The 23,452-nt window shown below is 46.9% G+C and overlaps 1 protein-coding gene across 3 annotated transcripts in view; it reads left to right on the forward strand.

The window, feature by feature from the left end:
- The window catches only part of PWP2 (periodic tryptophan protein 2), an 88,132-nt gene that overhangs the window by 57,955 nt on the left and 6,725 nt on the right, over positions 1 to 23,452 (forward strand). For all 3 annotated transcript variants that reach the window (XR_015543857.1, XM_087400378.1, XM_087400379.1), the window contains one exon: positions 13,612 to 13,983. Coding sequence is in view for 2 of the 3 variants with exons in the window: in XM_087400378.1 (XP_087256504.1) it covers positions 13,612 to 13,983 (372 nt within the window). In the remaining variant the exon portion in view is untranslated. The remainder of the gene's footprint in view (positions 1 to 13,611; positions 13,984 to 23,452) is intronic.

Here is a 23,452-nt window from a genome sequence, read left to right on the forward strand (position 1 = left end):
CTACAGCTTGCAATGAAGAGCCTTTGTGCCATAAAGATGCTTTTGACAGCAAAGAGTGGATAGATGCAATGAGAGCTGAGCTACAATCCATTGCCAAAAATGACACATGGGAATTAGTAGATCTCCCTCCTGGCAAGCATGCCATTGGTACCCGGTGGGTCTACAAATTAAAAAGGAAATCTGATGGCAGTATAGATCGTCTTGTTGCAAAAGGGTATGCCGAACAACAAGGCATTGACTTTGAGGAGACCTTTGCTCCCACATCCAGGATTACTACAATTAGATGTGTCATTGCCATTGCAACCGATCACCATTGGCAAGTGCACCAGCTTGACATCAAGACTGCTTTTCTTCATGGAGATATGTAGGAAGAAGTTTATGTGACACAACCTCCTGGCTTTGAGGTTGTTGATTCTGAAAACAAGGTATGCCGGCTTAGAAAAGCCCTTTATGGTTTGAAGCAGGCACCCAGGGCATGGTATGCCAAAATTCAAGCACACTTACTATCCCTTGGTTTTCAGAATAGCCCCACAGAGCCCACTCTTTATGTCCGTGGGAGTGGATGTGCTGATTTTACATGTGGATGATATGCTAATCACGGGCCCAGATACTCAGCATATTGCAGCTTTCAAGGCTGATTTGCAGCAAGCTTTTGAAATGTCAGACATGGGACAGCTACACTATTATTTGGGCATTCAGTTTGCTTATGTTGAGGGGGGTATCATGATGTCACAGTCCAAGTATATTGGACAGCTCCTTGATCGTTTTCAGTTCGAAGATTGCAAGCCAATCTCTACTCCAGTGGACCCTGGCTTCAAATTTTCAGCTCATGATGGGAGCCCACCATGTGATATCACCCTTTACCAGCAGGCTGTTGGATGCCTCATTTACTTATGTCACACCAGACCTGACGTACAGTATGCAGTATCTCAGCTCAGCAGGTTCATGCACATGCCCAGTTCACAGCATTGGCAGGCAGTGAAGAGAGTCTTCAGATATCTCAGAGGCAAGCTTACACGGATAGTGATTGGGCAGGTTGTTGCGACACGAGAGTGTCACATACTGGCAATTGTTTTTTGCTTGGCAGTTCATGTATCTCTTGGCTCAGCAAGAAGCAACCAATAGTTGCCACATCTAGCTGTGAGGCTGAGTACAGGGCAGCCTTTACTGCTACAGTAGAGCGTGTCTGGCTTCGACAGTTACTTACAGATCTTGGTATTCGCCAGACATCCTCCACTATGGTCTACACTGGCAGCCAGAGTGCTTTGGCCATTGCGCGTAACCGAGTGTTTCATGCGTGTACCAAGCACATTGAAGTTCACTATCATTATGTTCAAGAGCTGTCGTCAACAGGAGACATAGAGTTGTCCTATCTTCCCACAGAGGACAACATAGCAGATATGTTTACAAAGACACTTCCTCGTCCCAAGTTCGAAGTCTTCCGACAAGCTTTACACTTGGTTCCCTTTGTTACATGATTTGACATACCTTGTACATTCATAGGTGGCTATATCCTTTTGGATAAACATGTGCCACCATGACTAGAAAATACCAGGTATTCTGAGACGTTTACAGAATATTTCAGCCCATACCATGGAGGGGGGTTTGTAGGCCATCTTCTCCTGGTTCTAGTGATGCCCTATAGGCCTTGGTATGTGCCTTGTAGGCATAGTTATAGGCACTCTAGTATTTTAGTGCCTTTTATGCCACATAGGACATTTAGTCCTATGTGACACCTAGGACGTCCTAGGGTCTACCTTCAAGTATCTTGTACTTTCTTTTCTCTAATCTAGTTGACGTGACGGCTTATCTCCATCGATTCCTGTACTTGCTTTTTGCTCATCACTCCTACACAAAGCCTTGATAAGAATCAGGCAACCAATCAAGGGTATTAGAAACAAGCTGAGAATCAGGCATCACCTCATCAATATTGGCCAATTGCTCTTTCAAATCCTTCACATTAGTAAGATAGGCATCCATATTACTACCCTCTTCAAGCTTCAAGTCCTTCAACTGCTTGCGAACTGCTTGCGGATAGGCAACCCTTGCCTCATTTTGCACCTGATATAAGGATGCAAGCTGATCCCATGCTTGCTTAGCTGTCTTGCAAGACCGGATATGAGGGATAATAACCCTTTTGAGTGAAAGAGCAATCAAGGCATGTGCTTTGGCATCACGACCATCCCACTAAATCTGCTCATGTGTAGGAGGCAAAGTACTTGTAGTACTAGATGCAGTTGCTCTAGAATCCATCACCTGAAGACTCATCGCCTGAAGTACTAGCAGTTGCATTACGTGTAGGCCTGGCCTCAGGGCTTGAAACAATGTGCCATAGATTCTGGGCAACCAATACATGCCCCATCATGTATAACCACATGGGGTAATTTGTGCCATCAAGCTTGTTATCAGCCCTAATCATCCCAAACAAATTATCCTTATCGCCAGCCATTGTGCCAAAAATGCAATGCAAAAACACCAATCTGACAACGTAAATGAGAGGAAGTCAACCTCTCAAAATCAAGTGGCAAAATTCTACTCTAGCTTCAAAGCTCATCATTGCAAAAGAATTTAGGTCCAAGAGTCACTCTAGAGAATGTGTTTCATGTGCTTTATGCCTGCAAGAAAATCCCCAAAAGGCAACACGAGGCCTTCCAAGGCAACACGGGCCCTTCCAAAATGCAAATGAAGCAGAAATTGGAAAGAACCAATGCAACAATGGCCTACCCAATGATGTAGCCCGAAAAGACAGCAGGGGGCTGGAAATGAGAATTACAGCAAGAGAAAATGCTCCCACGAGGAGGAGAAATGAGAGGAGAGTGATCCAATGGAGGGGTACTTGCAGCCCGAGGCAAAGGCAAGCCAAAAGAGGAGGAATGGGCTCGAGGAGAGGCCTCCGCATCACTTCAACAATCTCCAAATGTCTTCAACAGCCGGCACACAGCACGAGACAACACTAGAGAGCTTCGAACCATTGAAAAATGCCTTGACCAATCTGAAAAGATCCTCTAACAGTTCCGTATAGTAGCAGAAGTGGTCGTACAACAGTCCATACTTTTGTACGGACCACAAGTGTGAACAATCACTGCAGAAAACAGGCCGTACTGTTCCGTACAGGCATTAATTGTTGCGCAGCAGGCCTGTATAGCCTCTGACAGGCATTAAATGCAGTGTACAATCTTCCATACAAGCAGTACAATGGTGCAGCAGCATTAAATGAAGGTGTGTGGAATCTACAGAGGCTGTTCAAGCTGTACGGAATTCCGTACAACAACTGACAGCATTAAATGTGCAATAAATGCACCGATTTCAGCAGAATATTCTCCAAAACACTGATTTCCTGTGCCAAAAGTGGAGTTTCCGTGATGGAAATGCTCGAGGAGGTCACAGGTCCTCACGGGTGTGTAGAAAACCTCAAAAAACCGAGCAGACCAGGAAGAATGAGGGCTCAAAAGGCTGCCAAACAGTTTGGGAAAGCTATCAATGGCTGAGGGAATGGATTCCCAACCTGCTCTGATACCACTGTAGGCTAGGGCAAGCAATGGAAGTTCAAAAATGGAGGTGAGAAGACAAAAAACGAGATGCTGTAATGAATCGCTGCAAAACTAGAGTGGAGGCTCAAGAGAGAGCCAACATAACAAAACCCTAGGGCTAAATGCCCTAACTAGACTAAGTGTCCTAACTATCCTAAGTGGTACATGTATTAATTATACCAACTGACCTAATTGAGTGTAACTAGGCCTAGAAGGCACATACCAAGGAATGAGTGGCACCTATGGATGGCCCGTAGAATGGCCTACAACCAGTAGGTCAGTCCACCTCAGCCTATAAAGGGCCCATACGGGCTGGGGCTGCAGCATACACACGGCCATGCAGGCGTCCCAGGCTGATCAGCAGGGTGTGCCTCCATGAGGGCTGCCATGGGACAGTAGCAAGGGGGCCTAGGATGGCCACACAACCCAACAACATATCTGCCCCACCCTAGACTTCTCTCACGGGGAGTGGGCAAAAGAAACGACCATAGGAACAACATAGATGGGTGCAGGCTAGCTCACCACCCAACCATGACGTCCACGAGGAAAAAGACTCGAGAAACTGGGATGTCCTCTTCGAACCACGAGCTGAGCTATTGGCACATCTCCCAAATCTACAAATCCCAACTAGCCTGGCGTCCCATACCACTAGATGGCACCCCATGGGCCTTGGATCACTGTTGGGTCTTGGGCTACACTAGGAAGTAGGTGTGGGGTCCGCAACATTATTGAGGATCCAGATCGGCAAGGAAGAATTGAACTTGCTCTAACTTGCACCCCTGAAAATTGAACCTTTGGGCTCCTTATATAGGCTCGAGTCCAGTGCGCTTAAAATGGCAAAAAACCTAATTCGAATCCTATTCCATTTGTGCCCTTGCAACTTAGAATCCCTTGCCTAGCCCCAAGCCTCCCCAGGCTTTCTAAGCTAGCCTTGTGCCACGTCAGATACGGTCCATGCACATGACAATCTATCTAGCCAAATTGTTTGACTCAGTTTAGATAGGTACTAATTTAGAATGAGGAATTTGATACTGATTTAGTCTGATTCAGTCTAGATAGGGTACTGATTTAGTACGAGAGCTCTCCATGATAGTCTCTGCAAACTTGCATATATCCAGCCAAACTGTTCGACTCGGTCTAGATAGGTATTGATTTAGTATGAAGGAATTTGTGTGGAGGGGTCTTGTTGTAAATTGCACACCAGGATAATGTCTGTAGAGTAGATCGGATCATGCAAGATAGCATCGTGACTTGTAGTCTCTTAAAACCATTCCTCTCATATAGGTTGTCAAACCCAATCCTCTCATCCTCTCTGAGGTCTTCTGGCCAAATGTGTGTCATGACAAGAGAAATCACTAATCCGTGATTAGTAGATATAGTACGAGAACATTTTGGTATTGTATTGTGTCCAGTTTGTGGACGGAGATACATAAGTATTGCTTCTATATTTGTCTTGATGCACAGTCTATTTGCTAGCTTGCTCTCACATGAATGGTTGTGAAGTACACACATGCTTGATTCCATAGTGAAACGCTTCCGCATGTAAATCTATCAGTCTTTCGCAGTGGGATACCCTCTAGTGGGATTTCATTTTCTAACATGGTATTCAGAGCCTTGATGGAAGTTCGTGAGAAGTGGAGCTTGAAGGCAAGGAACTTGCTGAAGGACGACCTTGATTCATTGCTCGGAGGAATTAGCTTCGCTGTCTGAAGGATTTTATCCAAGCGGGAGACTCAGGTTCAGGCAGTTGCCTGAAGGATTGTACCCAGGTGGGAGGCTCAGGTTCAGACGTGTACGACATTGTAAACTCTTTACATCTTTCAGCTCATTATCATGGCCAATAGATATCGGATCCCAAATTTTGGGGACATAGGCAAGCTCGACGGGACTAGTTACCCGTGGTGGAAAATGAAGGTTCCGAGCCGTGTTGAGGGAGTTGTGGGGGATTTTGATCGGGACAGAGCTATTTCCTCAGGCCACCATAACTACTCTAGCCACATCAACCTCGGCGGTGGTGATGATGCCAACAAACCTTGTATTAGTGAGAGCATGGCAGATCCGGGATGGAGAAGCCTTGGCTATCATTGTGGGTACGACGGCGGATATGGTGCTCCCTCATATTCATATGGCGAACTCTTCTTTCGAGGCTTGGACGACATTGAGGGATAGGTATGAGCTCAGCAATTGAGGCGAGAATCTTGACCTCGAGACGGAGCTGTACGACATGAGGATGGATGAAGGGGAATTGGTATAGGAACACATTACCAAGATGAAGGTGGTGTGGATTCAGCTGGTGACAGTTGGTCAAAGGATGAGCTCAATCAGGATGGAAAGGCTATTGTTGCTTTTCTTGGTGGCATCTCCCAGTGCTATTGAGATTAGGTGTATGGACCCCATTGTTACTATCCGGATGTCCGACATTGAGAGAGGGTCAGAAGAGGAGTCACAATCTTTTGTGAAGGTGATGGATAGTGATGAGTGCATGGATCCATCTAGGTGCTTGGTTGGTGTTACTGAGCATAGCGGGATTCTTCGACAGGACCTAAGGACTCGGGGTCAAACGACGGCTGTGACTTAGAGGGGGACAACAACGCAACCACAGTTGTGCTTCACGGTCTAGCGTCTAGTTAATCTCGACTTATGCCTGGGATATGATGTCTCAGGTATGTTACTTGGTTGCAGGCCTAGCAAGATGGAGGATGGGTTGAAACATACCTTGAGAGATTGGTGCTTGCAGAACTTCAAGTTGTTCACCCATCATGAGGGGGACAGTTGGAGGATGCTGATATCTGGAGTGCTCGAGTTTGGAGGTGGGTTCGTGACTGAACGTGTTGGTGCCTTTAGGTGCTTCCAAGGATGGACCTGTGTATTAGATTGATGTGCGAACTTGGAACTGGACCTGGCAGAGTTGGAGCCACAGGTTAAAAGGTCAGATAAAGACTATGATGACACCAGAATGTTCCAGAGGGCTACAACACGGGAGCTACTAGAGCATCTTCATCGATGTAATTGGATCTGGCCAATGTGGGTTGGTGAGAGGGGGTGTTGCAATAAGGTTGGTCACCTCCCCACTTGTGAGCCCCCATATGAGGAGTGCATCGGGGGGGTGGACCATAGGATAGGAGTAGGAATGAGGCACCCACATGGGCAGCATATGGGCTGCCATGTGGGCAGTAGAGAGTGACATAGAGGGAGAGAGGAGATACCTGGCAGATCAAGACCACGATGGTGGTCAGAAGTGGTGCAGGAGTGCCATAGGGCTGTCCATGGATGGAGAGGTGTGCAGGGAAACCTTAGTACGGACTGGTTGGAAGCCTTCAAGGGCTTGGAATACGGCTGAATAGAGATGGAACACGTGTGGCAAGCTATGGAGGGGCTATGGGCTTGAAAAGGAGGCTGGATATGGGCAGGCCTAGGGGACCAAACCACAAATAATTACATGGTTTCTCAACCATGGCATCTATGAATAAAATTTGCAGATATGATTCTCTCAAATTTGCACCCAGATACATAGGTTAGGTCTATATACAGATGCACAAGTTTTTCCGCTTTAGACATGATAGATGCACAAATAAAAACCCATTGAAGAGGAAGGACACCGACATGTCAAGCACTCAATGTCAAAATAAAGACATAGTTCTGTTGTGTCCTTAGGTGAATAGGTGTTCATATTGGATATGTTGGGCACTGATGACGTCAGTGGGGATGTCATAGTAGCTAGTCCCTGCTATGCGTAATGGAGTTCATGGTTTTCAATCTTATGAGTGCCTCTCGTGAGATTGAAACTGCACTATGTTGTGTTTTGAGAGGATGAGTTTGGGAATGTTCCTGGATTCATCTAGGTATATGCTTCTGCCGTATAAGCGGACATGCAAATTTCACCTTGTGAAGTTTTTGTCCAAGTTGCGGCCTGCTAGTATTGCGATAATTCTTTCTATCTTAAATGGTGCGTTGCCCTACCAGCTAGATTTATATTTAGATGCTCGTTTGGGAGAGACTAAAATGAAATCGTTTAGACTTCACAAGCAGTTGTAGCTTGAATGAAGAGATTTGGACTACTTTTTGATTAGCCTTCTCCTTTAGTGCTAGCCTTCATCATGGCTAGTACGAAGACTTTGTATAAATGGATGCTCAAGTATGTGTGGGTGTGTGGATTTGTATGTGTGAGAGCATACTTTTATACTATGGTCTACCCCCACTGTTGGGCGCTGATGACGTCAGTGGGGATGTCATATGGTAGCTAGTCCCTGCTATGCGTGATGGAGTTTATGGTTTTCAATCTTATGAGTGACTCTCGTGAGATTGAAACTGCACTATGTTGTGTTTTTAGAGGATGAGTTTGGGAATGTTCCTGGATTCATCTAGGTATATGCTTCTGCCGTATTAGCGGACATGCAAATTTCACCTTGTGAAGTTTTCGTCCAAGTTGCGGCCTGCTTGTATTGCGATAATTCTTTCTATCTTAAATGGTGCGTTGCCCTACCAACTAGATTTATAGATGCTCGTTTGGGAGAGACTAAAATGAAATTGTTTAGACTTCACAAGCAGTTGTAGCTTGAATGAAGAGATTTGGACTACTTTTTGATTAGCCTTCTCCTTTAGTGCTAGCCTTCATCATGGCTGAGTTTGCCCTTCACCTCCCGCGTGCCGACAGAAACTCAGTACGAAGACTTTGTATAAATGGATGCTCAAGTATGTGTGGATGTGTGGATTTGTATGTGTGAGAGCATACTTTTATACTATGGTCTACACCCACTGTTGGGCATTGATGATGTCAGTGGGGATGTCATAGTAGCTAGTCCCTGCTATGCATGATGGAGTTTATGGTTTTCAATCTTATGAGTGACTCTCGTGAGATTGAAACTGCACTATGTTGTGTTTCTAGAGGATGAGTTTGGGAATGTTCCTGGATTCATCTAGGTATATGCTTCTACCGTATTAGCGGACATGCAAATTTCACCTTATGAAGTTTTCGTCCAAGTTGCGGCCTGCTAGTATTGCGATAATTCTTTCTATCTTAAATGGTGCGTTGCCCTACCAGCTAGATTTATATTTAGATGATCGTTTGGGAGAGACTAAAATGAAATCGTTTAGACTTCACAAGCAGTTGTAGCTTGAATGAAGAGATTTGGACTACTTTTTGATTAGCCTTCTCCTTTAGTGCTAGCCTCCATCATGGCTGAGTTTGCCCTTCACCTCCGGAGTGCCGACAGAAACTCAGTACGAAGACTTTGTATAAATGGATGCTCAAGTATGTGTGGGTGTGTGGATTTGTATGTGTGAGAGCATACTTTTATACTATGGTCTACACCCATTGTTGGGCGTTGATGACGTCAGTGGGGATGTCATAGTAGCTAGTCCCTGCTATGCGTGATGGAGTTTATGGTTTTCAATCTTATGAGTGACTCTCGTGAGATTGAAACTGCACTATGTTGTGTTTTTAGAGGATGAGTTTGGGAATGTTTCTGGATTCATCTAGGTATATGTGCTTTAGGTAGCACTAGACACCCAACAAGCTCCAAGATTGCACTTTCACAGTCCTTAGGTGACAATAGGAAGTTGATATGAGCTCCACATGTGATATTAATGCACATCAGTACAAAACTAGGTACTCTCAACTCAAAGTTATTGACATGGTTGATACCAAAAGTTTACCCATGGTCTCCAAATCCATACATGTGAGTCCAAATCCTCATCATCGCCAACCTCATCCTTTTCTCTCTTACCAATATTCCTCTCAGTAAACAATGACTTAAAATGCGAAGATCCAAGGAGACATACATTCTATACAAATAGAATACATCCAATAAAAGAGTATGCTTTTGTAGGCCAAATTTGATGCCAGACAATGTAATCAACACAAGGCATCTCAACATGTGCCTCTACATATAAGAGAGTTGAATTTCTCAGAGGTGGAAAAGAAAAGAAGAGAGAAAAGTTATAGCTTGTGCATGTAGATGTATGGGGTCCTATTGATGTATCATCTCTTCGTGGTTCTTACTATTATGTTACTTTTATTGACGATGCAACTAGAAAAACTTGGGTTTATTGCATTCAAAGGAACTTTGATGTCTTTGAAACTTTTAAGAAATGAAAAGTTTGGCTAAGAATGAGGTAGGAAAGAATTTGAGGGTTCTTGGATCTGACAATGGAGGTGAACACTGTAGCAAAAAGTTTGATAGTTACTGTTCATACAATGGAATTCGTAGAGAGAAGACAACTCCAAGAATGCCAGAAGAAAATCTTGCGTCAGAAAGGATGAACAGAACAATCATGGAGCATGCAAGGAGCATGAGACTACACAAATGATGCCCTTACAGCTTTGGGTTGAAGCAATGAATACAGTTGTTCACTTTATAAATAGATCGCCTTCAAATGACTGACCTGCGTCAGGTCCCCAAACACTTTAAAGCTTACATAGTACAAGACTGCAGGATACTGCTAGAACATGCCAAGAGGTCTGCTGAGCAAGGAGACCAAAATGGGTATGACGGTCCCACAAAGGTCAATGAAGTGAACGTGGCCGATCCAGGAGAGGACCCTAAGCCGGTTTACATAGCTGACGACCTAACTTCCAAGCAAGAATAGGCCTTGCTTGCCTTGTTGCATGAATTTCAATATTGTTTTTCCTGGAAGTACACAGACATTAAGGGCGTGCCGTTGGAATTGGGCCAGTGGCAGCTTGCCACGTGGCTAGGTAGGCCCAGCTCCCAAAGGGGGATTTATAGGCTGCTGTAAAAGTCAGCTGATTGGGTCGGCCAGCAGGAAGAAGCTCTCTAGTTGGTTATTTTGGCAGGCCATGGGGTCCGCCGTCCCATGTAAGGGGCCATTTGGGGCCCCTTTGCTCATCACTTGGAGCAGCCAATTCAGGAGGAGGAAGGAGGGCTTCCTTGGGCCTACATCTAGGGGTGAAGGAGACCTATAAGTGCTGCACACTTAGCTCACAGTTGCGGCCCACCTAGGGTGGCTTTTTGGACAGCAAGGTGGAAGGGATGTTTGAACCGAGAGTCTACATAAGCTCAGTGGAGCATGCGGGCTCAGAGATCTAGAGGTGCCATGCATATACTAGGAGAACATTTTGGTATTATGTTTATGAAGGTTGATTCCATATGAAACACTTCCGCGTGTAATTCTTGGGCCCATCTATCAATCTTCCCCTACAGGGTACCCTCTAGTGGGATTTCATTTTCTAAGAGTACCCGCCTTCAAACTCGAGCACTCCAGGCACCAACATCCTCCAACTGTCCCGCTCACGATGGGTGAACAACTTGAAGTCGTCAAGGCACAATGCTTTTAGGGTTTGTTTCAATCTGTCTTTTAACCAAATAACATACTCAGGAAATCAAATCCCAAGCATAACTCTAGATTACCTGGACCATAAGTATCCATATGGTCCTGTGGTATCCCACTCTAAGTCTTGACTTTGAGTCCTTAGGTCTTGTCAAAGAATCCCCTTTTGTGTCAGTAATACCAGGCAAGTAGCGAGATTGTTCCAGGCACTCACTACGGTCCTGCATCTTCACATTGACCATCTCTCAATGTCAGACATCTTGACCGTAACACCGGGGTCTGCATACTTTACCTTAGCAACATTGGGAGATGTCACCAAGAAAAGTTCCTCTGTGATCGCCACATTGGGTTTTGACTCCTTTGACACTGAGCTGGCCCCCTTCTTCTTCTGATCAGGTTTCTTCTTTCTGCAATCCTTAGAAGCATGTCTTCTCTTTCTTCCTCTTATTCTTGTCTTCTTCATCTGTAGAGTCCGCTCGATCATCAGATTTGTCCCTCTTGCGCTTGCCTTTGCTAGGCTTACCCTTACCCTGGTCTTTGCTCTTATCCTGAGCTACGAGGGTTTTTTCATTAGTTCCATCATATTTCTTATCTCGGGCTTCTTGCTGCAGAAGCAAAGGTACCAACTCCTCGAGTGTCACTGGCGCCGCCCTTTGCCCTGCAATCATCAAAGTCACAGAACTATTGTAGCCCTTGGAGAGCATTCCCAACAATAGCCTAGCCATCCTGGTCGAACTTGTCTTTCGACCAACTGCCGCCAGTTGCTTTCGCACCACCTTCATCTTGGTGATGTGATCCTGTATTGAATCTCTCTCATCCATGCTCATGTCGTAGAGCTTCGTCTCGAGATCCTGAATCCTTGCTTCGTTTTTTAGCTCATTCATGTCCCTCAAAACGGTCCAGGCCTCGAAGGAAGTGTCCACCATGTGTGGTGGCCAATGCCTCCGCATCTTGTACCTACAGGGCTCTCACTAGAATAGCATCTGCCGGTACAATCATTGCCGATGTAGACCCCGTTGTTGGAGGCCATAGTTACCAAGGAACGACGCTCCGACATCAAGATCGTCTGGAACGTCGTTCCGAGAAGCAAGGCAGAACCGGAACGGCCCCAGAACGTCGCTTTTTTCTTTTTTGGCCCTTTGAAAGTTTCAAATGGATATTTTAGAGCTTATATGGAAAGTTGAAAACTGTAGAATGTAACTTCCTTTCATTTTCTAGCATAGTTTTATGTTATATGATGATGTGGCGTCCCGGTTCCCTCGTCCCTTTTTCCTGGAACGTTCCCGTTCCAACACCCAAATTTCCAGAACGTTCCCGTTCCCTGGTAACTGTTGGAGTCACTGTGGGCTGAGGCATCATCAATTCCCTGCCCGTCTCAATCTCCCAATACTCCCTCAACACTAAATGGCTCTTGACCTTCATCTTCCACAATGGGTAATTGGTCCCATCAAGCTTGCCTGTGTCACCAAAATTAGGGATCTGATATTTGTTGGCCATGACAATAAACTGAAAAGAGGTAGAGGAAGAGTGCCGTACACCTGTCTGAACGTGCGCCTCCATCCATCTCGGAAGGGTATAATCCTTCAGATGTTGAAGTAGCTTCGAGCAATGAATGAAGGTCGTCTTTCCGAAAGGTCCTTGCCTTCAAGCTCCACTTCCCGTGAACTTCCGTTCAGGGCTTTGATACCATGTTAGAAATGGACCTGTATAGAGGGTATCCTGCAATGGAAGACTTATGAGCGTCCTAGGAATTACACGCGGACGTATTTAACTGCGGAATCCAAAACTTCTTTCCTTATGTGTACTTCACAACCATGTGTGTGTGTGCAAGCCAGTAAATAGACAATGCTTCACAAGAGAGATATAGAATCCACAAAACGTATATTTCCGTCCAACAATAGGACACAACACAAAAGAGAGATCCAAAGTCCCACCAAACCGTGGTCCTCTGATCTTACATTTTAGTCTCTGCCAAACGAGCATCCAAATCTAGCTGATAGGGCAACACACCATTTAAGATAGAAAGAATTATCGCAATACGAGCAAGCAACATAGTACAGTTTCAATCTCATGATAGTCACTCATAAGGTTGAAAACCATAAACTCCATCACGCATAGCAGGGACTAGCTACTATGACATCCCATCCCCATTGACGTCATCCGTGCCCAAGAGTGGGTGTAGACCATAGTATAAAAATATGCTCTCATGCCTAGTTTGGACAGGCTTTGGGCCATGCAAGGAGGCCGACTGCAGAGCCTGGGCCAGTGGCTGGATGCCACATGGCCAAGCAGGGCCTACAAGGGCCCAAACTGTGTGCCCTTGGGGGCAGTTTTACAAACTGCAGGTCGGCCAGTAGGGGGGCTGCTGGGTCGGCCAGTTTAGACCCTACTGGGTCGGTTGGTTCGGGCCCCAATAAAAGGGGGCCATTGGGGCCTCGCTTCTCATCCACCAGAGCAGCAACAGGGGGGCCTCACTTCTCATCCATCAGAGCAGCAACAAAGCCAGCAGATTGGAGCTTCAGATCAGCATCACTAGGGCCTACTCTTGGAGGTCTAGAGAGGCTGAAGAGTTGCAGACAAAGAGCTTGGTAGGGCTGCACCCTTGGGCTGACATTGAGGGCAGCAAGGTGTGGGGATTGGCACACGGTGACTCAGTTACTAGAGTATTTTCTTGCGAAAACCTTGCCAGGAATTGTGTGTGTGTGTGTGAGAGAGAGAGAGAGAGAGAGAGAGAGAGAGAGAGAGAGAGAGCTAGCTTCATTTAATTTGCTGGATGTATATTTGGCTGCAGGAGATTCTTGCGTCATCTTCATGGGATAAAACCGTACGTTTATGGGATGTTTTTGAAGGAAAAGGTGGTGTGGAAACTTTTACACATACACATGATGTGCTCACTGTAGCTTATCGCCCCGATGGAAAACAACTTGCTTCTACTACACTTAATGGACAGATACATCTATGGGATCCCATTGAGGGCCAATTGATGGGTACAATTGAGGGAAGACGAGACATAGCAGGGGGAAGGTTGATGAGTGATCGTAGGAGTGCAGCCAATTCAAGCTCAGGAAAGTGCTTCACCACCATTTGTTACTCTGCCGATGGAAGTTACTTACTTGCAGGAGGCAGCAGCAAGTATATATGTATGTATGATGTTGTTGAACAGGTGCGTTTTCTTATTTTGTACATGTATCCAGTCTATAGACATGCTTTATGGATGAAGTATGTTATGCCTGGATACAGTCTCTCTTGGCTGTTTCACAAGTCTTATTGGTATTAATGCCTCTTCTATCTTTAAATGTCTGTCTGTTCATGTGGGCAATATATCTGTATATGAAAGATACCAAGTGATGTACTATATTAACGTTGGATCCTTGCTCAAAATGGACTCATAGGCAACAGAATTGGTTGTATGTTTTGCACCCTTTGAGAATGTAATAGCAAGAGTGAGCTTAATGTGTTGTCTTGGCTCAATAGGACTTGCAGATCGCAGAGCTGTCTTTACTTGACGGGTTGTTTGAAAGCATCAATAACATGTACAATTTTGTTTGCATGCCTTGCTCTATGATTTTTGGAATAGCTGTAGATATGAGAAATCATGAAGAATGAATGTATAGTTTTGTAAGCCCTGACAAACAGAGAAAGTGGACTCTGTGTGTGTGTGTGTGTGTGTGTGTAAGAAAGAAAGATATATTAACGTTCGCGCAGGAGGCCTCACGGGCCTATGGGACAAGGTGCAGAATCAAGTAACTCATATAGACCACTGTGGGCCGGGGCAAAGGGCTCACTAAGGTCCTTGCTGAGTACTAAAATGCTATACTAGTACAAAATAGCAAAAAGGTAGCAAAATAGCATGAGGGTGGCATGAAAACATCAAATGCTCAGAGCTAGAGTCCCAAGTGCATGAACCGGCTCCACGTATCGAGGCTCCATGGTGGCTCTCTGATGAGATGCAAAGAGCTCACGTATCTGCATCTGCCGGGCTGTCTCCCATGGTGGTGGAGGGTGTGGTCTCCTCGATCTTTGGATCCGATGGGCTATGTCAAGGGTGATGCCTTGCCTCGGTCGATTTCCCCTGAGGAGAGCTGAAATAGGTCGAACCTCGATCGTGTGTGCTCTGGTCGCTTGTCGCGTTGTGTACGGTCTGTGTGTCCCTCGTCCAACAGTGCTGTGTCGGCTCTCTCTACCGATCCATATATCTCTCATGTCGGCTAGCTCCTCCTCCTACCCTAGAGTACCTTGGAGCTGAGTCAAATGCATAGAAATCCGTGACCTGTCTCTGTGCTCGGTCTACCTCAGTACCCTATGGCGCGGTGGTCCCATCCTGCTGCTCTTTGATATGTCATAGTAGCGTCTCTTTGTGTCGTTGCATCTCCTTCAGGTAGAGCCCAATACAGACTTGGTCTTGGAAGTGGATCAGTCGTGAGAGTGGGCCAAAGCCGTGCCCCTCCTGAAAAAGGCAGTGGTAGCATCCTCGGATCTCATAGTAGGTTGGGCAGACACATAGGAAGTGCTCCTCTATCTCGACTGCCCCCATCATACACAACCTGCAAGTCCGTTGCTCTTTGGGCTCTCCCTGCCTCGATCCTCAGCTCATGGGACGATACCCACATCTGGCTGATGGCAGTCCTCAGCGCGCATGAGACTCCTCTGTCCTCGAGATACTGAGGTCTAATGATGAGCCCATCCTCTGATACTCTCAGAAAATGGTCATAGTAGAGCTGAGTCTTGGTCCCCCCCCCCCCCCCCCCCCCAAGTGCGAGATGTGTGGAGTTGGAGGAGATCTAAATGTATGATGCGGTCAATCTCATCGTGTGGGATCAACTCGGGCGGTGCATCCATGCTGTACTAAAACGGGGGAAGGTGACTGGCAAACCATGTGGTGATGCGTGCATACCATGCTGTACCTACCCCACTCTCTGCTAGTCGTATGGAAGACTCTAGTGCCAGCCTTAGAAGTCTCTCGCGAGGTAGGTCCCAAACTCTGTGTAGGAATGTCACTATCTGAAAAATGGCATCAACTTGGAGAGGGGTCATGGCAAACTCTGCCTGTATTATTTGATGGGGGACCGAGGGCTCACTCCGAATCATCCTAGAGTCCATAATCACTTGTAGCCGCTCAGATCTCCTCCATTTTGCTGCTGAAAGATCACACCCCCAAAAAGGTGCCACATACATGGCAGTCGGCCTCACTAGAGTGTCGAAAAGCCAACACTTCGTCGGTGGATCCTGAAAGTGTGCCTGGAAGCAAGTCGCTCTAGTCGGGCCAAAGCACCGTGCCCTCGTGTGAGTCGTGCTCTGGCTGCGTGGGTCATCGTGAAAACTGGCCCTATGAAAACCGCACCTAAATATGTGTAGGACTGCACAATCTCCATTGGCTGACTCTGCAATGTAAAGCTATGTCGGTGAAGCACTATGTAAGAGGTGTTGAAGATCATGACCTTGGTCTTCCCAAGGTTAACCATCAGGTCTCTCTCTCTGCGGAAAACACACACACACACACACACACACACACACAGACCATGAAGAATGAATGTATTGTTTTGTAAGCCTTGACAAATAGAGAAAGTAGAGCGTGTGTGTGGGGTGTGTGTGTGTGTGTGTGAGAGAGAGAGAGAGAGAGAGAGAGAGAGAGAGAGAGAGAGGGAGAGAGAGAGAAAGAAAGAAAGTTTATTAAAGTCTTCGGAAGACCGATGCGTCTATGAGACTGTGAAAATCTTGATACAACAAGCTATGGTAGTGGAGCTACTAAACGAGCGTCCATACCAATGTGGGCACTGATCCAAGCTGCCCTCATGTCGGCTATCTCCTCATTCTCTACTCCGATGTGTTATGGAGCTGACTCAAATCAGTGACGTGTCTCTGACATCTGTGCTCGATCAGTGTCTCATGGTGCTATCTCCTCTTGTTGTCTGATCTGGTGTAACAGAGTCTCCTTGAGCCGCCGCATCTCCATCAGAAAGAGGCCAACACATACCTGATGATGGAAGTGGATCAATTAGAGTGTGGTACGAAACCGCTCCCCTCCTGGTAGAGGCAGTGGTAGCGTCCTCGGATCTCATAATAAGCTGGGCACATGCATATAAAGTGCTCCTTTGTCTCCACTACTGCCGCATTCCCTGCATAGTCTGAATCTGTAAAACCATGCACCAATGCATCCTGCCTACCATAGCATATGCACAAGTCTTTGGTACCTTTGAGATACCTCAAGACACCTTTCACTGCTTCCCAGTGCCGCTTGCCTGGATTTGCCATATACCTGCTGATGACTCCCACCGCAAAAGCAATATCCGGACGAGTGGCAACCATGGCATACATCAAAGAACCAACTGCAGATGCATACGGAACCTTGGCCATTTCAGCCTTATCATCATCTGATCTGGGGCTGTCCTTACTGCTGAGTTTTAAATGTGGAGGCAACGGGGTACTAATAGACTTCCCCCCCTCCATTTTAAACCTCTGCAGTACTTTGTCAATGTACTCCTTTTGTGACAAAAACAAAAGTCCCTTGGACCTGTCACGAGTAATCCGCATGCCGAAGCATGCATAATCTGCGAATCCGTTGCTCTCTAGGTGTGCCTGCGGCCCTCTTTGCCTTGATCCTCAAAGTGGTGTGATGAGACACGCATCTGTCCCATGGCAATCCTCAGTGCTTGGGTAACTCGCCTGTCCTCCAGATACTTGGGCTTGATGATCAGTCCATCATCTTATACCCTCAAGAAGTGGTCCCTATAAAACTCGATCTTGGTAGGGAACTCCTGGTTCCCTCCCCAAGTACGTGATGTATATAGCTGAAGTAAATCCAATCGTATGATATGGTTGATTGCATCTCGTGGGATCCGGAGGGTTGGGGAGTCCATACTATACTTTTTTCTTCTCTTTCATTTTCTCTTTTTATTTTCTGTGTAGATTTTTGATCTTTAGAACAACAACTTATTCTAGTCTTACAAAGGTATAGTCCATACTATACTGAAAGGGGGGGAGACGGTCCATCTGAATACCTTGAGATCGAAACCATTTGGAGATAAGTGCTTACCAGTCTGTGTTGATCCCACTCTCAGCTAATCGTTTGGATGACTCTAGTGCCAGCCTCGGTAATCTCCATCAGGGTAAGGCCCACACCTTGTGTAGATATGTCACTATCTAGAGGATGGCATCAATCTGCAATGGTGTCATAGTGAACTCAGCCTGTATGGTTTGGTAAGGAAATGATGGCGTACTCCTGATCATCCTGGACCCCATGACAACTTGTAGCCTCTCGAATCTTTGCCACTCATTTTCCAGTAAGTCACACCCAAAAGGGTGCCGCGTACATGGTTGCCGATCTTACTAGTGTATCAAAAAGCCCCCCCTTCGTTGGGGGATCCTAGAAGTGTGCCTGGAAGCACTGTCTCTCCAACCAAGCTAATGCCCCTTGCCCTCATGTGAGTCATGCCCTAGCTGCTTGTGTCATCGTGAAGATAGGCCTTGCGAAAACTGCACCGAGATATGTATATGTCTGTACTATCTCTACTGGATCCCCTCGATAAGTGAAGCTGTGTTGCTGGAGTACTGCTCGTGAGGTGTTGAAGATCATAACCTTGGTCTTGCAGAGGTTAACCGTCAGGTCTCTCTCTTTGCAAAAAACCTCTAGAGCCTCAAGATGCTGTGTAAGCCTGTTGTAGAGTAGGAGGTGGGTACTATGTCATCTGCATACATTAGTATCTGAATCGTCAAATCTGCAAGTAGGGATACCTCTACTCCTAGGTGGTCAATGAATGTCGTGATCTCATCAATGTAGAGCCCAAAGAGGGTCGGAGAGAGTGGGCATCATTGCTTCACTCCAATCGTACTCTCAACCCAGTCTGACAGACCTCTAGCACTCTGACAGACTCATATAGGCTCATAACACACCCCAGATCATGTTATTTGGTATCTGCATCTCCTGAAGCCTCCGTATCAAACTTGCTCATGGGAGTGTGTCAAAAGCCTTCCCTAAGTCTACGAAGCAAGCATAGACTTTTTGGGATCTGGACTTTGCCTCCTTGAGACCACCTGTAAGGTAAAAATGTGATCTAGGTATTGCCAAAAACTTGCCTGCCCCAGTGCTCGCTGCCCATGTGCCTCAATATAGGAACTGATGTCTTGCTCTAACAATGATCCATATATCTTGGCCAGTGTATGGCCTATCATGAGTGTGCGGTAGTTCCTATATCCATTGGGTCTCCTGCTTTGTGTATTGGCACAATGATAGTGGTGCTTCAGGCAGAAGGGAATCCACGGCATACTGCATGATTAAACATCTGTGTTAGGATCGGAGCCAATATCTCATGCCAATGTGCGAAGTTTTCTGTCCTCAACCCCTCATGCTCCATGGCTTTCTAGTTGTGGAGCCGGTGTAACGCAGGTACACTCTTTGCAGTGAACAAGGAGGATGTGGTGGGCCTGGGTAAGGAAGACAAATCCGGTGGTGTTTGCATCGGGACATCATATAGCGAGGTCACATACGTGTGCCAAACTCCTGGGTTAGTGATAGGAATGGGTGATTTACCCATCAGAGAGGACTCCCCATGCAAAGGTGGGATCTCCCCCTTGAAAAGACCTGATCACCTCATCCATCTGATGTGAGAGAAAAGATTGTCTCTTCCGACGAGTCACTCGACGCAGCATTGATTGTGCCTTAGTCCTCGTAAGACGCCCCAAGGCCTGCTCCCGTATGACATGGGATCTCCTCTCTCGACACTCATCATTGAACCATGGATGCTGGGGCATCTTCCCTGCTTGGGAGCGTGAGGTAGATCGGGATGTGGGGAAGGATATGATTGCAGCATCCTGAACCACTGATACTAAAGTGTTTGATGCATGGGCAAGGTCTGCGTAGTCCCCAAGAGAGTCTGGCAGCTCACAAGATAGGTGACTCATGTACATTGTGTCAAGGGCATGGTCAAAATGTACTTGAACTTGAGTGGAGGCTGGTGGACCTTGCCCAATAGGCAGCATGGGGGTCGAGATGCTAAAAGTTGGATAGGAGTGGTCAGCACCCAGTGGGGGGATGGGCATAGCGAGATCATGTATATGTAGAGGGATGTATTAGGCCTCGCAGGCCTATGGGACAAAGTACATAGAACTCATACAAACCGCGGTGGGCTGAAGCAAAGGGCGCGGCGCAATAGGGCCCTTGCTAAGTACTAATCTATGCTAACAAAATCATAATCATGAATAGAAACAGTCAATTGCAATTGCATATTGGACCAGGTAAATCTATCAAGAATTAGGTGCAAATTGAAAAACAAGTCAGTCTCGGAGATGGGACTCAGAAACAAAACAATGATGGCTCTCTGGTGAGCTGCAAAGATATCTCGTATCTGCATGTCTTGCGCTGTGGTGGGGGGTGCGGTCTCCTCGCTCTCTAAACTCTCTAGGCTGTCTAGAGTGACCCCTCGTTTGTGTTGGTCACCCTTGAGGAAAGCTGTGATAGGTCGGACGTCAATAGAATGTGCTCTAATGACTCTCTGTCTCGCATGCAGTCTTTGCGTCCCTCTCTCGGTGGTACCATGTCGGCTGCCAATCCAGATTGCTCTCATGTCGGCTAGCTCCTCCTCCTCCACTCCACTGTGTCCTGGGGCTAACTCAAATGTATAGAAGTTTGTGACGCGTTGCTGTGACCGGTCAGCCTCTATGTCCTGTGGTCTGGCCATCCCTTGTTGCTCTCTGATCAGTCGCAGTAGTGTCTCCCTCTGTCGACGCATCTCCATCAGAGCCCAATACAGACCTGGTCATGGAAATGGATTAGTTGTGATAGAGGACCGAAGCCACTCCCCTCCAGGTAGAGACAATGGTTGTAATGAAGGGGAAAAGGAGGCCAAGTTAGAGGCCCTTTACTATGTACTTTTTGATGTGACATCTAATGCTATCTACTCTCCCTCCTCCTTCCTGCTTCTTGCTGCCTATGCTCACACACTCTCTCTCTCTCCTCCCTCTCTCTCTTCCTCTCTCTTTTCCCCTCTCCTCTCTTCTCCTTCCTTCCTTCTGCTATTCTCTCCCCCTCTCCAAATCTGTCCCTTCCCCCTTCACTACATTGGTATGAGAGCCCTTTCTTGGGCATGCTATTCAAAGAGCACATCGCTACGTGTGGTATCCAAGGAGCAGATCCACGTGAGCAGCTTGGAAAGTGCATCGATTTCGAGCTGTTGACAACCCCAAACCTTGGTGATTTGACGTAGAGGTGGAGGTGGATGGGCTATTCGACAGCCCTTGCTCACACCTTGCTATAGAGCCCCACGACAAGTGCATTGAAATGGGCTATTTGGTTTCTCAGACCATCGAGACAAACCGTCCCAGGACAGGCTATTTGGTAGCTCAACGATAGCTTTCACCTAGCCCCGCCATCACCATCGCAGAGCCGCGCCACCCTGTTGTCTGTGTGTTCCAACGCTCCTACCTATCGCCAAGCCCACGACGTGAGTCCATCCCGTCATGCCAGTCCAATCCTGTGACCATGTGCATCGCCTAGGTCTTTGATTGACCATGTGTGCTGCCCGTCACTGTCGTTGCCCGTCGCCTATCGCCTCCCGTCGTCGCCGCCCATCACCTGTCCCTCCTGCAAACCTTAGCCAGTCTACAAGGTTCTAAACCCTAGGTTAGACTTAATCTAGGGTTAGTTTGGCTAGTTGGTTAGGTTTAGGTTTGGGTAGACCTATGTTATGTTAGTACTAACTAGGGTTACAAGGAGGGTTAGGTTAGACTAAGCCAGTGCCTGAACTGTCTTACCAGTCCTTAGGTTAGTAGTCCCAAGTGTCCTAGGTGACTTAGGGGACCCCCCCCCCCCCCCCCCGCCCCCCAAAAAAAAAAAACAAAAGGGAAAAAACTCAGAATTCCAGCCTCTTTTAGGGGCTTTCCATAGCCCTATTTGGGCTCATTTGGACCTTGTTTTCGAAGCTTCTTTGACGACCTTCCTTCCGAGCCTCTCCATCGACATCTTCGTGTTTCCACGCATTATCTCAGGTGCTTAGTACGCAGGATTTTGGTATCTAATTTCCTCTCTCTAGGGCCAGTCACCATGGCACCGAAGCGTGTCCCTCGGGATGTATTGCATGACACTGATGAGGCTGCTCAGTATGAGCAAGTGCTTGTCACAGTGGTTGCATCCACTGGTGGTGGAGATGTTCCTTCCACTCAGTCTTTCTCTCCTGCATTCTGGGAAGTCCAGGCACCGCAGATGCGGTTTCTAGATGCCCTTTCCTCTATGCTCTAGGGTGGTTTCCGCCAGATAGGATAGGAGTTCAGCCAACAGCTTACCACAGCCATGGCTATGCAAGATACGGCTCTTGTTCAGATGGGACAACAGATTGGTCAGCAGATCACATCTGCCATTGCTATGCAGGATAAGGGTAAGCAACCCGCACCCCAACAAGGGGACCATTCAGACAGTCAGGATGTTTTGTCTGCCCCACGCAAGGGTTTTATGGCAGATGCCCGTCGTGCCTATGAGCATCAGTCTTCTGGACCATTGCATGTACCCCAGCTTGGGGATTATCTAGACATAGATGATGCATTTTCTGTGCCACAGAGCACCTTCTTGCAGGATGTCAAGCCATCTTTTGGCTCTCAGCTTTCTGTATCTATGCAGGCTGAACCGTCTCTTTTGGGCCGACCCGTTGGTGTGCATTCGGCTAGTGCTTCTTTCACCGCACCAGCGAGTATGCCTGGAGTTGGCTTGGGTTTATATGGCAGCACACATCCCTGGGAGAGAGGTCAGTCCTCTTCTCAGCCCTTTGGCATGCCATCATTCCGGAGAGATGCATTTGGCAGAGAGACCCAGCCCGGAGTTCATGCACCTATCGCTCAGCCAGCGAGCACATATAGCCAGACGCAGCCAGTGCATTAGATGGCAGCAGCTTCTATGCAGCAGGGGGTTGGTGGTGGGCAGCAAGCCACTTTTGATGACATGTTGGCAGAATCTTTGCGTTCATACAGGGCCCTATCTGAGGCCATCAAACTTGAGATGCCCTTCTCCGATTATGTGAACCTCAAGCGTGATGATGCCCGCACTTTTGGAGGTTACACACACAAGAAAGCCCCTCTGATAGACCTTTTGAAGAAGGATGCTTTTATGTGGTCTACAAATGCACAGTGTAGCTTTGAAGACCTGAAATTCGCCCTCACTCATGCTCCTGTGTTGGTATGCCTTGATTTTTCATGTACTTTCATTGTGGAGGCAGATGCCAGTGGCAGAGGATTAGGGGCTGTGCTAAGACAGGAACACAGGGTAATTGCTTTTGAAAGCAGGAAATTGGATGCCAAGGGACTAGATTATCATGTGTATGATCAGGAAATGTTGGCTATCCTCCATGCTTTCGAAAAATGGCACCACTACTTGTACGGTAGCAAAATCAAGGTTAAGACAGATCATAGGACACTCATGTGTCAATGAAGTAGAAGAGGTGGCTGGCTTAGGTTCAGTCTTATGATTTTGACATCGAGTTAGGAAGGGGAAAGAAAACGTGGTTGCAGATGCCTTATCCCATATGTGGGCTTGCAGTTTGTTTGCCATTTCTACCATCTACCAGGAGTGGATTCATGGTATTCAGGAAGAATACATGCAGGATTCTAAGGCAGCTTCCATATTTGTGGAGTACAGAGGCCATCGAGCCAGG

Source organism: Dipteris shenzhenensis, chromosome 29, assembly GCF_047967505.1.
Source record: "Dipteris shenzhenensis isolate YYH24624 ecotype China chromosome 29, Dip_SZ_1.0, whole genome shotgun sequence".
Lineage (NCBI taxonomy): Eukaryota > Viridiplantae > Streptophyta > Polypodiopsida > Gleicheniales > Dipteridaceae > Dipteris > Dipteris shenzhenensis.